The 16,041-nt window shown below is 32.8% G+C and overlaps 1 protein-coding gene across 1 annotated transcript in view; it reads right to left on the bottom strand.

Annotated features, from left to right (window-relative positions):
• The window catches only part of LOC136273434 (uncharacterized), a 44,571-nt gene that overhangs the window by 27,629 nt on the left and 901 nt on the right, over positions 1 to 16,041 (bottom strand). Inside the window, exons 2-18 of the mRNA XM_066077840.1 lie at positions 9,432 to 9,522; positions 9,006 to 9,039; positions 8,456 to 8,588; positions 8,038 to 8,098; positions 6,548 to 6,654; positions 5,909 to 5,991; positions 4,858 to 4,916; positions 4,159 to 4,280; positions 3,781 to 3,871; positions 3,413 to 3,524; positions 3,126 to 3,300; positions 2,355 to 2,544; positions 2,051 to 2,259; positions 1,513 to 1,631; positions 1,147 to 1,376; positions 558 to 703; positions 190 to 366 (exon numbers count right to left, since the gene is read on the bottom strand). Coding sequence (XP_065933912.1) covers positions 190 to 366; positions 558 to 703; positions 1,147 to 1,376; positions 1,513 to 1,631; positions 2,051 to 2,259; positions 2,355 to 2,544; positions 3,126 to 3,300; positions 3,413 to 3,524; positions 3,781 to 3,871; positions 4,159 to 4,280; positions 4,858 to 4,916; positions 5,909 to 5,991; positions 6,548 to 6,654; positions 8,038 to 8,098; positions 8,456 to 8,588; positions 9,006 to 9,039; positions 9,432 to 9,522 — 2,139 coding nt within the window. The remainder of the gene's footprint in view (positions 1 to 189; positions 367 to 557; positions 704 to 1,146; positions 1,377 to 1,512; positions 1,632 to 2,050; positions 2,260 to 2,354; positions 2,545 to 3,125; positions 3,301 to 3,412; positions 3,525 to 3,780; positions 3,872 to 4,158; positions 4,281 to 4,857; positions 4,917 to 5,908; positions 5,992 to 6,547; positions 6,655 to 8,037; positions 8,099 to 8,455; positions 8,589 to 9,005; positions 9,040 to 9,431; positions 9,523 to 16,041) is intronic.

Genomic DNA, 16,041 nt, shown 5'->3' with positions numbered 1-16,041 from the left:
TGTAAGGTTAAAGCCTGACTGAAAACAGTGATAACATTTTACTGTGCAATTCAAGTGCTCACAAAATTTAAATACCATGTAATTTACACTTTTTTAAAAAATTTAATCTAAATATCTACATATATTAGAGAATTTAAAATTCTTGGAATTTTTTAAGAACTTTCTGTTTTTAATCTTTTAAATTCTCACCTTCTGTGGTAAATCAGATATTGCTGAGACCAGTTCATCGATGTAATCTTTGATGCTTATTCTTCCCTTCACCAAGTCTTTGAACAAATTCACACCTTCCTTCAATCCGGCCACAACCTGCTTGATTTTCTTGGAAAAGTTTTTGGCTAGCTTTATAGTCTTTTTCATTTCATTACCCTGTCAACAAAAAAAAAAAAGCCTTAATATACAATATCAATCCATCCATGGTACAGATAAAATAAGTTCCACTTATTTTAGAAAGAGAAACTCCGCATGGTAATTAATGAGGAAGACAAATGGTAGAAAAAGCAAGGTATAAAAACCACATCTGGTGCCAGAAAATTAGATGTACAGGTATATCTGATCACCTGTAAAATGTTAATGTTGTACTCTGCGCCTCCTTTAAAGCATATTCTTGCCACAAAAAAATCCAGGTTGATATTCATAAATCCCAAGTGCACTCTGGCGTAAGCCTCGTCATGGACACGAATTTTCACATGACCACTCAATGGAGCTAGAAATTAAATTGTTAAATACATTAATTTTGGTAAGATGCCATTTGAAATTTGATCTTTGATTTTTTTTCATAATGTACGAACATATCTTCACACACGTGCATATTAATTTAAAGCCTCTCTCTTCCTCAACATAAAAAACATAATTTCTATTCTGCTGTGCCAAAATTTTGAAATGTAATAAAGCAAATGGGCAATTAACTTTCATTGCAAGATTTCAGATACATAATTGAGTTGTTCCCCTTTTTTATAATCAATGCCACACTGACAGCATTTGATAATATAAGCGGCAAAATGTGCATGTAAAACTATCAATTTCTTTTTAAATACAAAAGATTAAACAAATCATCAAACTGCAAAGTAACATATTCCGAAATTGATTTCTGCATAGTAAGACTCAACTAATACAGTTCAGACACAGCTCATAAAACAACTTCCATACCAATTGACAAGTCTAGCAGGTTCATCATGATGACCCCAAATGAGGCTCCAATGTCAGTGGAGCCAAGCAGTTTTCTCCAGTCCACACTCGGGGCTTCCAGTCGAAAGTAGAGTCCATCCCAAATACTTCTTCTGGATCGTCCTGCGTTGTGTTGAGCAAGGTCCATCACCCCCACCCCATTGTCATAGGGATCATCCGCAACATATGAGGTGTTGCCCTCATGAGGAATTCTACAAGTTAGAGAAATGTTATAAATATAAACATGAGTTAATTACTTTATAACAGTATAAATAAAATCCTGTCCATCAATGAGGGTTTTAACAATATTTAATTATATTACAAATGTAATAAAATATAAGACAGAACCTGTTGTCAAAGGGAGCAATCATTTTCCCTTTAGGATGGGCCATGTAGAGTAATGAGGCCTCATATCTCACAGACTGCTCCTCGTCATAAATAGCAGCATACAACAAGGTCTCAGCAGCCTAACAAGCAAAACCAACATGTAGGATCATGCATCTCGCTTTCATGTTCTTCATGTTTATTAGGAATCATCAAATTTTGTTGTTGTAACTTTAGCTAATACATTAAATTTCGTCTGTGAATATTTACAAAACAATCCACTGGTTTTAATTTTTAAATTTTCATGATCATATCTCTAGCCAAAAATCCATTACCGGTATTCTTTGACAATCCAAGAAAACCTTGTCCTCCACAAAATGATAATATAGTTCATTATTACATACATGTTAAATCTCTTGAGGAAAATGTAGAAATTTTGCTGTTTCTCCTTTCTACTCCTCAGATTTTCAAAGTTAAATACTAGTAAAAAAAAAAAATATTCTCCAAAAAAAAAAAGTAAGGAGATCCATGAGAGAGAAAAGAAAAATTCTTTAAAAATTACATGGTCATGTTCATATTTCCTCAGGGCGTGGCATCCTGCTCTCTTGACCCACGGGGAGTTGGTGCTGTTGATATGGGACACAATGTAGTCATAGGAGTGGTCCAGTCGAGCATTGCCCAAAGTCTCCAGAAGAACCACTTTGTAATGGTCGTGCTTCTCTTTCTCTAAAGGAGCCATGGTTTCTCTTCTCTTCCTGTACAACCACGGATCTACAGCACAAGCATAAAATTTTCATTATCTTTCAATTATTTGTCTTTTTTAATTTTTTTTATTAAAAACCACAGTTTATGGGCCAACTTCTCACCATGATATCCCAGGAGCTCATGCACTTTGTCCACATTTCTTCTGGCTCTCTCTGGGTTGCCATGTTTACGTAGTTTGTTGCTCACAGAGCCAAGTGCCAGCATGCATCTACTCTGAGTGTCTTGTATGTAAAACTGGGGTGGGAATTTATCTTTGTGGAAAACTGCATCTTCCAGGGTTTGTAAAAGAAACTGGCAAAAGAAGATCAAGCTAGTCATTAAAATCAAATACAACTGGTGATATACAGAAACCCAGAGATTACCTCAAATCTGTGTATCTGATCTGAGTGATAAAACGAGTTTTATCAAAAATAATTATTCATTTTCAATTATTCATAAAAACAAAACCAAAAAAAAAACCTCTGCTTCATAAAGTGTATTAAGCTATGACGTTAAATCTCAATCAAGGTGTTGAGGATCTTTGAAACTAATAAAAGCTGTTTATAAAAACTGGGAGTCTTGATATGAGCAAAATACACTGTATGTAGAACCATTTTAACAAGGCCTTGGACTTTCAATAGGATGTAACTATCTATTTCTTGAGTCAAAACAAGTTAAAAATGATGCTGGCTTCAGGTGAAATATACACCGATTGAGTAGTCTTAGCTCAAAAGCCAGACAAATAGTGTTGAATTCAAAGAGGGATGGCTGAGTGGCCTACAATGAAATAGACAGGCCTACGTCACATTGCAGTTTGACACCAACTACCCAAAGTCCAAGCTCTTGTAAAAATGGTTCTATATCAACATTTAGTCATGTTATACTGTTTTTACCTCACTCGGTGGCTTGTCATTGGACACCACGTGAGTCAGCACTCTCTTGACATAGTCATGGTTGGGATTAGGACTCAGGAATATCTTCTCTGCTAGAAGTTTCTCTGCCAACTCTGTAGCTAGGACACCATAGGCATCTATCATGTTCTCCGTGGCAATTCTGTACTTTGCCACTCTGAGCATAAAATAAAACAGCATATTTTTAAGGTATTTCATACCGCAAAAAAGAGACAAATTTGAAAATTAAAAAAACTGGAATTACAGGCTCAAAATCAATGTAATCTTACGTTGGCTGAAGTTTGGTAAAATAAAAATGAGCGATGTTTATGATTTCCTCATCTGGGAGGATTTCTAAAACATCAACTATTTTTCTGAAGCACACAGTCTGTGCTGGGGCTCCTGGAATAGTAAATAAGATATCATACTCATTATTATATTCATCAAATGTTGACAGAAGAAATTTAAATCCAATGAACATCTATTTAGATAAATTTATGCTTAATATATAATCAACTTATAGATATATAAATGCATGAAAATGTTTTAGGCTTTGAAACCACAAACATTATCTTTAGGTCAGACAAAAAATGAATGATTTCCATAATACTCAAATAATACTCATATCTATATATATATGTGTGTATTTGATACAAACCCTGATCTGGTTGGTTCTCCATGCAGGTAAGATTCCCAACTATTTCCTTTCTTGCTTCTGTCACATTGAGATATTTCCTGCGAGGTTTTATCTACAAAGTGCATTTGTTTTATAGTTCCCGCTCAAATTAAAATTTCAAAATTATTTTTTCTCATTTCAATTTTTTTGCTGTTATTTTAGATTTTATAAATCAAAATCCTTTTGAGAATTTAGGAATGTACAGTACTTTCAATTAATAAAAATGAAAACTTTGATCATAAAAATATGATGACTTTTCAACAATAACCCACATTAAAAAAGATTGTAAAATAATTTAAATCTGTACTTAAATTGCAGCTATAGAAAGTGCAACAATTATTAGAGAATAAGAGCTATTACATTCCCCAGTTTAATGGATACAGTCAGCATGTTCTTATTGGGTTTCCTCCATTCTTGCTTGTCTACATGTCTGGTGAGGAAGTGAAGGTTTCCTTGACTTACATAGGCCATTTCAGGGTAAGCTACAAACCAAATACAGTTCTAGTAATCAATTTGCTTTTAAATTTTCATCCCAAAATTTTGACCAGATTGTCCAATATGAGATATGTAACATCTATCAGCACTTGCATACAAAGCAAAAAAACCAAATGCATTGAAAACCTCCCTTTAAGATCTAGAGTTAAACAAATATATTTCATCAAAATCTGATTGCACTTACTGGTAATGTACTGATCAAAGTTGCTGGATTTAATTAAATGACATTCAAATTCCATACATCATACATTTTTTTCTTAACAAGATGATCATGTTCCCCATGTTTTTTACCAAGCTGCTCCCAAACTCACATTTATTCAAAACAGATTAAACGTTTATCATTCCTCTGTGCTGAGAGTTATCTCCCACTTATTAGAAATTATTGTAGCTTAACTTAATAAATTGAAAAACGAGTTTGTGGATTTAAAAAAAATCATTTCGTAAATTAATTAGTACAGGTACAAGTTTTGTGTATATTAGATAATCCTGATTTCTGTTTGTGATATCTCTTCATTTTCTTTTGAAAAGTTAAAATACATGCTATTTCTTCATTGTATTACTTACCCATGGTACTAAATTCATTGACTGCTTTAATTTTTCTCATCCCAGCATGGGGATCAAACCTGAAAGCATGTAGTGATTGACATTTGAAATTCATGCACACATTCCATTTTTAACGTGGTTAACTACCGTATTATTTCTCAAATCCCCCAAAAAATCACTTGTCTATGATAGATAGCATGATGGATGAGAAGTTTATAAGTCAAATCGGTGAACAAATGTGCAATTTGGGATAAAAAATTACATTTTCAATGAGAGATGTTTGTTATACACTTATGCCCATATGGTGCACAAGTCCTTTATTATATGCAGAATACATTATGGGCCATATACATGGAAATGAAATTGACCTTTTTGAACTTATAATCAATAGGGGTCATCTACTGGAACTATCTGAGATGCATCAACCTATCAAATATGACGTGTCTAAGCTACAATGTTTTAGAATTATAGGTTCCCAGATACTCTTCTGATAAATCTGCATACAAATTTTATTTCAGTATGCATTGTGCAAAGAAAATGAACTGAAACTGCAAGTAATTGGAATTTTCTTGGAAGTCCAAGAGCTCTGTCAAAAATTGCTTGATCATAGAATGTGCAACCTCTGCAAAGAAAACGAATTGAAGCTATTGGTGGACCGACTCAACGACAGTTTCAAAGCAATATGCTGCACCTTCTCCAAAAGGGGGCCAAAAAATTTAATTCAGCAATGTGAACAACAAAAGCCCCAGGCAGATTCAAACTCATGATTTGCGGTTCATAAGCCCAATACTTAAACCCCTGTGCTATGATGATATTAAACCAAACTGATGATACGAACAATTTAAAATAAAACCTTTAAATCACAATCTTGTGACATAGTGTCTTAAAAAGTATAAGTGTAGTGAGGTTCCTTTTAATCTATTAATTCAAATTTTAATTACACCCAAGAAAAGGACAGAGAGAGTTCAGTACACATGGACTGATATTTGTAATAATAAAGACCATAAATAACCCATCAATGGAGGTAAAAAGCATGCCAAGGATAGACAGTGATAATAATTTAAAGGCTTACCCTGGCGGTGTTGTTGGCGATTTAAAGCTCTCATCAATAAGGACACTGTGAATTGTCCCCAAGAAGTCATGATAGTGCATTGTCTGGGGGGAAAAGAAAAGAATGAGAAGAAAATAGTGAATAATAATTATGCATCTATCTACATTCATTCATGGATCAATGTTCAGATAAGAGATAAAATCTTGGCATATGATTCCTAGCTTCCACATCAAATAAAAGCACTTCTACTAGACTATAAAAAAGTTTTGAAAAAAGCAAGAATGGTGTTAATTTTTTTTGGTCATAGCATGGGTCTCCCAAGTAAAGACCAGAAATTTTAGCTATTTTGTGATGAAAATTTTTCTGCTGTTAAAGGGGTGACAGTAACTAACTTCCCTTGAATGGAACACCATGCAGTTTGTCACAGCATTAAATGCACATCTCAACAAGATCTGATGTGATCTTGTGTGGTCTGTTTAGCATAGAAAACTTGCCAAAATATGTGTTAAAGGGATAGGGAGTTTCTGGAATTGTTTACAAGCCTAAGCTCTTCTGAAAATTAAGCTGGCCTCTAGTGACCTTTCGGTTAGGCTGGCCAAAATGTCTACGACCACTAAACCCATGCTCTGACTGGCGACAGTCTGGCTGGTCTGAAGTTACCTTGCTGTAGTTGGCCCTGGCATACTGCACTGGATGGCCATGACGAATTTTGGTAAATTTGAGACCTTCCTGAGAGGGAGCTACTGTGTAGGTTGCATTGTGTTCACCTGGCAAAATTAAAAACCAAATGTAATATGTACATAAAACTCAATGTAAGTTGATATAATTTGATGGCCTTGAATTATCAAAAATTCAATGTTTAGTATGATTTTCAATATAGGGTGATTTCACCATGCATCGGACACCTTTGGATTTTTCCCTTTGTTCACGCATCAAATATCGTCCAAATATAAATAAAACTTGTTTTAAAAGTTGCAGGTTTTCCCCTTGCTTAATTATTGAAGAAAAAATTGTGAAATTGTTAAAAATGTAGAAAATAAAGCAAATTAATGAAGCGTTGAACTATTTCACCATGGATCGGACAATATTTACCAAGCATCGGACAGCTATAGCAGTGCAGTAGAGATTAAAAATAACAACATTTTCTGGTTTTAATGCAAAAATACAAAGGTTCGGAAATATTAATTTATTCAATTGCAATTCATATTTCTTTTAATGTAAGTCCTTAAATCTACATATAAGAATTTAGACTAGTGCTTCTGTTTAAAGGAATATTTATCATAAGGGGTTCTTTATCGTGCCAGCTCCTACAGGAACTTTGGACTAAAAAGGGTGTGTCCGTAAAACTCGATTTTTAAGTGGTTTGAGGAAAATGTTTGTATCAATTATTTTTTAAATTTATATTTTACTTCACATTTAAAGTATATCACAAGGAATGGGCACATAATCTCCATATCATTAGAAAAAATCATGCAGTGAAAACTGTCCGATGCATGGTTAACTTTTGTCCGATCCATGGTGAAATGAACATATGGTGCAATAATGACCTTGACATTAATTGTTCAAATTTCTTGGACTTATTTTAATCAAATTTTGTTTCAAAACTTACTTCTTTCTAATTATTTTAGGCAGAGAGTGCATTTTCACTAATTCACAATCAAACGCACAACATTCAAATAATGCTTTAGTGTAAAATCTTCGTAACTAAATTTTCAATAATGGCGTATTTGATGTCATTTTACGATGTCTATATTGCTATTTCTTTGACAATGTGACTGTCAAATTCTTAATAATGATAAAGTTCTTTTGTTCTAATTCAGGAATATACGACATGAGCGCATGCACATTTATTTGTATATTTATAAACAAAGTTGTCCGATCCAAGGTATGTGTCCGATGCATGGTTAAATCACCCTACATGCCTATACTAAATAAATTATTCTGTTACTCTGACATTACGTATATACATGTCATGTTTTACTAAAATACTGTTTATTTCAATATTTACACATAAAGATTTTTACCAAACACCATACACCAACTTAATCCTATTCAATACTAGTTTGTACTATCCAAAAACGAAAACTCAGACTTCAACATTTGGTACCAGTTACGATCATTTGGTTGATTCATTATTTCTCTACACGTACCCTCGTGTCCATGTTCTGTAATATGGTAGGTGAATCCTTCATTTCCAACCTTTCCTGGCACCTGAAATGAAGATAAACATTAAAATTCAATGCTCTCAAACATGATTTTTCTATGAATATAACCTTGGACAGATGTACTAAGTATACATGTCTTTGATATAACTTAAAGAGATTGTAGAATTAAAATGTAATGCAGTATAAACTAGTCTAAGACAAATTTTTGCCAAGTATCATTTCTTGGCAGTGCATTATTACGTCATTTTCAGTGAAATTTTGATTTGTTCAACAAATATAAAATGACATAACAAAGCACTGGCGAGAATCGGTGGAGCTATTCGACCAAACCTGGTCTTCTGCCAGTATAGCAGTTTGGATCATGATCGATGCACTTTTGGACAGAAAAACAAAGGCATTATACCTCTCCCTCTTCATGCAGCCTCGATGCAAACAAAGCAGCGAAGCCCTTCTTGGAGACAATGACCTCCTCGTCCTCTCCTGCAGGGTGATAAACATGAGTTATCTCCCCTCGAGGTGAAATCACGAAGGAGAACCTGAAACACGCAATGCAAATTGAATTTGACATTTTAATTCATATTAAGGCAGATACGACTCATTGGATTCCATTAACAACTTAATTTGGTAGCATTGATAACACGAGTTAAACCAAAACCCCTAACGTTATCTGTTTCCTAAAGTCTCCGGCCCCGGGCAAAATTCTCAACTAACGCAAACGGGAATTTGGCTCTTAGGTTAATAAAAATGTCATTTGCTGCTCTGTCTTGAAACTATATAATTTATTACTTTTTGTGGGGTTAGTCTTTTCCATTTGTATAGATCTTACCGTTTAACGTTTGCCACATGATTTTATCGCATGGTCGGGATGCTGATTAATCACGTGACAGGAAGTAAGTGGGGCATACCATTAATTTTGGGAGGGGAGGTTTCAACGATATAGCCTATTTACTTACCATTTTGAAAAGTCGTAGTCTGCACCCTTTACATCTGAAATAAAAATATCTTAGATGATAGTAAAAATTCTTGAATTTGACAAAATATATGTACATATTCATATATCGATGTCCGTTACACGATCGAACTATACTGTAGGCGCCATTGTAAAAGTACATGTACCAGAGACAAATTAAACAATATTTAACATTTTGTTTAGGCAAAAAAAAAGCACCATTTTGTTGAGACTTGCAAACCAGTAACTGGTGCTTTAACCTTAAAGGAATGTGAAAGAAAATATCCTTAAGATTATCATTATTGTGCAGCTTGATTTATTGTTTATCTTGAAAAAAAGTGCTTCACAAAATGGAGATACGACTCTCCCCTGCTGGCTCCTCGAATAACATTTTCGAGTTGTCCAAAAATTGTTACAACGGAAAACTTACTTGGATCATTTTCAGGTGCAAGATTGAACGTGTGCACTTTCAGCAGTAATTCCTGTCCCTCGGCTCTTTGTTGTATATTTGTATAGCCGACCTAGAATAAAATTCACACATCAATAAATGATAATAAATAATAATCATGTTGATATTTTAGAATATTTATTCGAGCAAATAACAATCTAAATTTATTAATTGCATATTGGAGACCCCATGGCCTGAGTCACCTAGTAAATAAAAAAAAACCCAGCTGAATAGAAATTGTAGTAATCTAAGGCGGTTTTCAATTTTTTTGCCGTCTAGTCTGTTCCATGTCAGGGCGTCTTGAGTGGAATTAGGGAGGGAAAAAGGGAGAAAAAGAATTTAAAAACCTCTTTGGTGTCAACTTCAACATTTATTCATTATTGTTTAGCCCAGATCCATAAAAATCTCCAACAAACCAAAACGAGTTTTTCAGACTTTTATACAGGTATACTTTGCATGGAATATATTAATATACATTCGTAAACATGAGTTAGGTACATGCATCAGCAGCAATTCTGATTCCAAATGACGATAGTTTACAATTTAAAGTCATATAAAGTGAAGAAATCAATAATTAAATACATGAAGCTATTGAGTAACTAATGGCATTTTAGCAGCATGTACATGTACAGAGAAAAATTCATAAGATGAAAGATTAAGTGTTAATAAACATATAAAATAAAAATCAGTTAAAATACATTGCATTAGCTGTCATCTCTGACTGTGCCTCAGGTAGGATTAAGGTGTTTTTTAAACAGTTCTCGAAATAGAGGGAACTTTTTTGTGGTAATGAACAAGTTCTGAAAAAGTTAATTTACACAAAAAAAAATAAAAATAGTAAGAAAGATTTAATTTATCACAGTAACAGGGTAAAATACGACAAGAAAAGAGAGAAACACTCCATCTGATGCTGACTGGTTTTGTTGGTAAGAAATAAATTTACACGAAAAGCAAAGTAAGATATAAAAAAGTAGTTGTACCTTAACCATGCAATAAAAGAAGTTGTTTAATTAACTAAGGTGCTTTTTTTTTCTTTTTTAGAAAAAACAAATAATAACTGCCGGGAAATAAAAAAAAATTAAAAAAATCAAATTTTTTATGAAGATTGAAATTGAAAAGAAAAATATACAACTATTAAAAGCAACGTGCTTAAAAAATTAAGTTTCTAGAAACTAGAATTCTTACATTTTCAACTTAACAAAATTACATTACTCGGAAGATTGTATTTCTGATAAAAACCTCGATCTATTGTAGATTTTGCGATGGATATGTATTCATACAGTAAATTTTCTTGAGCAGTCACAGAAAATCTAAAAACACCATAGTAACCCCCCCCCCCCATAAAATAATCAAAACAGAATATTTTGCGTGTTTTAGAAATAAATATTTTCTTTATGTTTTTAAAATTTTAAAATTTTATGAAATACAATTGAAAGTATATCAATTCATCTTTGTTCCTCAGAGAGTGTCTCGCTTTATGTTTTCTCCATTGCAGTTTTATAACACTAATTAAGTACAACGACATACCACATTGAATCAAATTAACGAAACCGTATAGATCATACATGTAATTAATGTTTGTTCATTGTCCTTTATATAAAAATGCTAACATATGAAAAGTTCGCGAAGAATTCGATTTTTGTTTATAGGCGAGATTTCTAGAACTTTTCTCGTGTCGAAAGTTTTTTTAATTGATTTATACTGTATATGACACTTTAGTTAGTTAGTTATATTAACCCCTTTCTGTAAAAACATGCATTTTATTGTAAGTAGTTAAGGTATTAATAATTGAATAAACAACATTCAGGATTCAATTAAAGGATTAACTACGGATTTTTCAATTTACAAATTAAAATCAAAACTTCCATTCGCTTAATTAACGGTTTTTGTTACGTCGCGTGGATGCGATCTTCGAATCGTATCGAAAACCGGGGGGCCGATTGAAGTTCTAATATTTTAATTTGATTGCGGATTTCTTTCTGACCCGGGTAACATCAAAGGGTTCTTGCAATACACATTGTCGTGCATATATTCGTTAAATCAACAAAGCCTTTTTGTGATAATAATTGAGATCCGGCAAATGTGATAAAGAAAGTTCGCTTTTCTTTCGCCAAAATAATAGATCCAGGTCATAATTGGAAAAGAGCAGAGGGGAAGGACTTTCAGCCTTGGCAAACAAATACCGTTTGCTATTTTCGGGGTGATCTTTATAAGCTTTTATTCACTTTCTTCTTAATCATTTTCATACATCGCAAATAACAAAACATACAGACATTATGTTGGCTAGTTATGTATATATGTATATCTTAAAACATCTGAAAATTGCAAATATTACCTGACACAAATATTTTTTTTTTTAATTGTCTTTTTTTAATTTTACTGTTGATATGCCTTTTTGTTTCAAATTTATGTTTTACAAAATCGACCGACCTATATTTTCAAAACAAAATTTAAAAATATGAAAAATAAAAGTTTTTGTGTTGAGTCAGGTAAATGAATTTTTGTCAAAACATCATATTCATAAGAAAAATTTAAGGTCTAATAAAATGAGACTTGAACAAGCTTTCGAAGAAGTAATTTACATTGTTTCATTGGATATTTACAGTGTATTTTCAGAATCTTTTTGGGTGAGGGTGGGTTGCTGAATTCTGTTATATTTTCAAATTTGTACGATAATGTGTCTTTTTCTTACTTCGATCTATACGGACTTAGTCTATATTCTTGGGAAGGGGGAGGGTCTTGAATAAATACTATGTAACTAAAAAGCTATGGCCTCATTTTGCAGAGTGATATGGTAAACCATTGCCACAGGAAGGATACACAGCGTTAAAGCAAACTTGGGAGGAGTGGGAGAGGAGCTAAATAAATTTTTACTGTTGTTTATTTTTTTTTTACTCTGTTCCCTTCCAAAGAATTACCCCCCCCCCCCCGAGGCAAAACCATTACGACCAGTAAACAGAAGCAATTTTGTTCGGCGGTTGGTCTCAGAGAAGACTACATGTACGTCACAATGTTAAATGGAAATTATTTTGTAAAGATTGTTGGTTTAATATATTTTGACATGCTCGAAATCAAAAGATCAACAGAAACGCATAATGGTAAATAGGTTAGAAAATATTTTCACGAGGAATCTACTGATCGGTCCATTAGTATCAACAAATCGCACAATAACACCAATATCTAATATGTTTTATTTGAGATGTGTGGGTTCACCGTCTTGTTGTATTGATCTCCCGCTAAGGCGATTTGCCGATGACCGCTTCGCGTCAAGAGCAAATTAAAGTTCGTAATCTGATTTTTAAAAAAATTTATTTCTGTTTAAAACCGAAATTTATAACAAAAATTGCAATTAAAACATCAGTTTTAAAAGAGAGGGGATCTGAAACAAAACAAAAAATTGCGGTTATTCAATATCTATCTGCTTGATGATACAGGATACCTTGAATACATCACCAAGTGACCATTGCACGTCACAAATTGCTTGTCTGTGCGGGGTTTTCGTATGGGGCATTCGTATGGTTATTATTTAGTTGGTTGGGCGTTTGCATTTTTTATTTTGTACTCTTGTATCTATGTTATATTGATTTCATCAATGGTCTAAATTTTTTTAAAAAGATAAGCTGAATCGCAAAAAGTATTTTGTCATTAAACCCATATACAAGATAGAGACACTGTTGTTTGATTTTGTTTTCCCATCATAATGCGAAATTTCACAGTCGGCGGAGTGGTCGGGAGGGGGGGTCCAATACATTAACACACTTCATTCTGTATAATGAACACATGATTTTTAAAAAATACACTGATTTCCAGATAAATGAAATCGAAACGAAAATAACCCGATCAACTTGCAAATAATTGTTTAAAAGTTTACACAAAAATAAAATTAATTTGTATTTACACGTTTATGTAAATGACTACATGATTCCTTGTTCTACTAAGCAAGTCGGGGATGGTATTTTTATGGTCATAATACGACAGGTATTTGTTTGTTGTCATTGGTTACGCCATTTGTTTCTAGGATCCATGCTCAAACCAAGGCACTTCAATTTGTACCCGGATTTAAAAAAAAGAAGTATTTTCTCCGATGTCAAACAATATGTTTTGCTGCAATTTCTCATTTGATCACACATTATGTGTATTTTAAATTTCGGATGAAATGAATTCGGGATGTTGTTACATACACAAAAAGGAAAAAAAAATCGTCGCACACAATGCAAGTTAATAATCAATAGAAACTGACTACAAAGAAAATAAGTCGATATATCTTCGATTCACTGAACATAAAGATTAATACTCTTTTGCACTTTTCATCCTAGTTTATACTTGTTACAGACCATGTATTATCTTAACAATAGCATCAAGAAGACCCCTTTATATTTTTAAAAGTTTGTTCAACTATTCAGCAACTGCGTAAATAAAATGACGAATACTTGATGATGTAACTTGTTTCATGTTTTATTTACGCGAGTGTGTAATTTATAGATTTTTATTATATTCTATTTACTATCTTTGATAAATTATTAAACCTCTTTACAATTAATGTATTGAAGTGGTGATTAATTAAATGATATATTAATAAGATTAAAAATGTATGCCATTGGCGAAAAATTATGTTGAGTGCAATTTTTAGCATGCATCTTATCTACCTTCTCTTGCTCCTTTTTTTTTAACTATTGTATTGTTTATTAGTCAACAGCTGTACAGCTCATAGACATATACAATTAATATACACATGTTACAATACATATGCTGGTCACTTGAAAAAAGGCAAGTTTATACATGAAGTTTTCCGATTACAAAAGCATTCTTAATAGATTTACCTAAATTGCACAAATCCTTTACATTTTGTGTTGACAATAATAGAATTAATTAAAAGACAGAGGGTTTAATATAATAAAACTAAATGTAATGCTTATTGATATTGTATCAATATGTTAAGTATGCATTAAATTAGACCCTAATTAACATTACACTTGTGTACTTTTTAACGCCAGTTTACATTTTTTTTGTGCCTCCTGTATCAACGTATAAAAAATGGTTTTCAGGTGTGATTTGTTAAACTACAAATAATTATTTTGTAAAGAAAAATCTTTATATTTTATTTTTTTGGGGGTATTTTTTTTTATTTAAAAGAGATGCAATGATAACCGTCAAAAATAACCACGTCCATCGAGGTTTCTTAATCAAACCGTCGTAATATCTGATTATACAAGGCAGACATATAAGGACAAGTTTACGAATCTTAGTTATTTCTTCAGAAGGAGTTCAATCCCTGTCCTATTATCTATAGCAACGGTCCGTTCTTGTATTGTTTTGGTTTTGTAATTGTCCGCACCGTTATACCCTTAGGGCGACAAACGGGTGACGAAAAAAATGAAAGAAAACCCTAACGTCACTGACAATGTAGATAAAAGCTTGTCCTTTTGTGTTTGTTTGTTTTTTTCCCACAACTCCTGAAGTGTTGTTTTCTATCAAAAGAGGGGAATCGATACAGACAAGAAAACTGCAAAAACAACAACTATCAATTTAAGAACAAAATGTAGCGGGTTTGTCGCAAAACAAGTCGCCATTGATGAATAACCGGTACCTTCAAAATTTAAATTGAAGATAAAAAAAAAAGATATACACGTATAATTACTTATTCTTCCGATAAATGACTTTGCAGTTATTCAAGTTTCATCACAGCGTGATAAAATTATTTTTAAAAGAAATTTTTAAAAACTTTAAGACTTATGATCGCAGTGCAGCGAGAATCGTTCGAAGATTTTGTAAGGTCCCCATGAAAACATATTTCCTGAATTTTTAAACGATCATATCCAAGAAATACATGTACATGTGAACATAAGACTCTCAAAATATTTCGCATATTTCCAGATATACAATATTCACTATTCAAAAGACAGGTAAATACTATACTTTATGGTGCTTTTTTAATTTTACCCATCGTATGTTTGATACCGAACGTCTTAATCAAATCATTTGAATGTCAGTTTCGACTGAGTTGTTAAATGACAAACGGTAAGCGCGTTTACTATCGATACTGTGAGCTGTTGGTATCAAATAGATCTGTTTATCAGTACTTAGTTATTCTGTGCATCGACAGCAAGAGTCAGAAGTCCACTTATAAATATCTATCTGTTAGAGGATCGTACATATTGACACTTGGCTGCAACCAAAGATGATAACTGTCGTTCACTAATATGTATATTAATTGGAAATTATTATGTATTAATTTTTGGGAGTTGATTTTTAATCAACTCTCCTATGCAGTCACGCGGACAAACCGAAAGTGAAACAGTGTTTGGACCTCAGCACAAATCATTGCTCCTGACAAGACTTAGTTCTTGAAATTAATTGATGAATTCGATGTAATGTATGCTAAAGCATTGTTTTTCAAGGAAACTTATTTACAAATACCTTAAAAATAGTCAGATTTTAAATGATACGAACAATTTAAATATATTTTGTAGTCGTATGTATTCCTACGCCAGAGTTCAATATAGTCTCGTTCAACTCGACGCTCGGCTGTCTCCGTAAACCCTTGTCGGAGATTTACGGTGTCAGCCGAACGTTTGGTTGAACGAGACTAGAG

Source organism: Magallana gigas, chromosome 3 (assembly GCF_963853765.1).
Source record: "Magallana gigas chromosome 3, xbMagGiga1.1, whole genome shotgun sequence".
Taxonomy (NCBI): Eukaryota; Metazoa; Mollusca; class Bivalvia; order Ostreida; family Ostreidae; genus Magallana; species Magallana gigas.
Note: the sequence above shows the minus strand (reverse complement) of the source record. Positions and strands in the feature narration are given on the sequence as shown.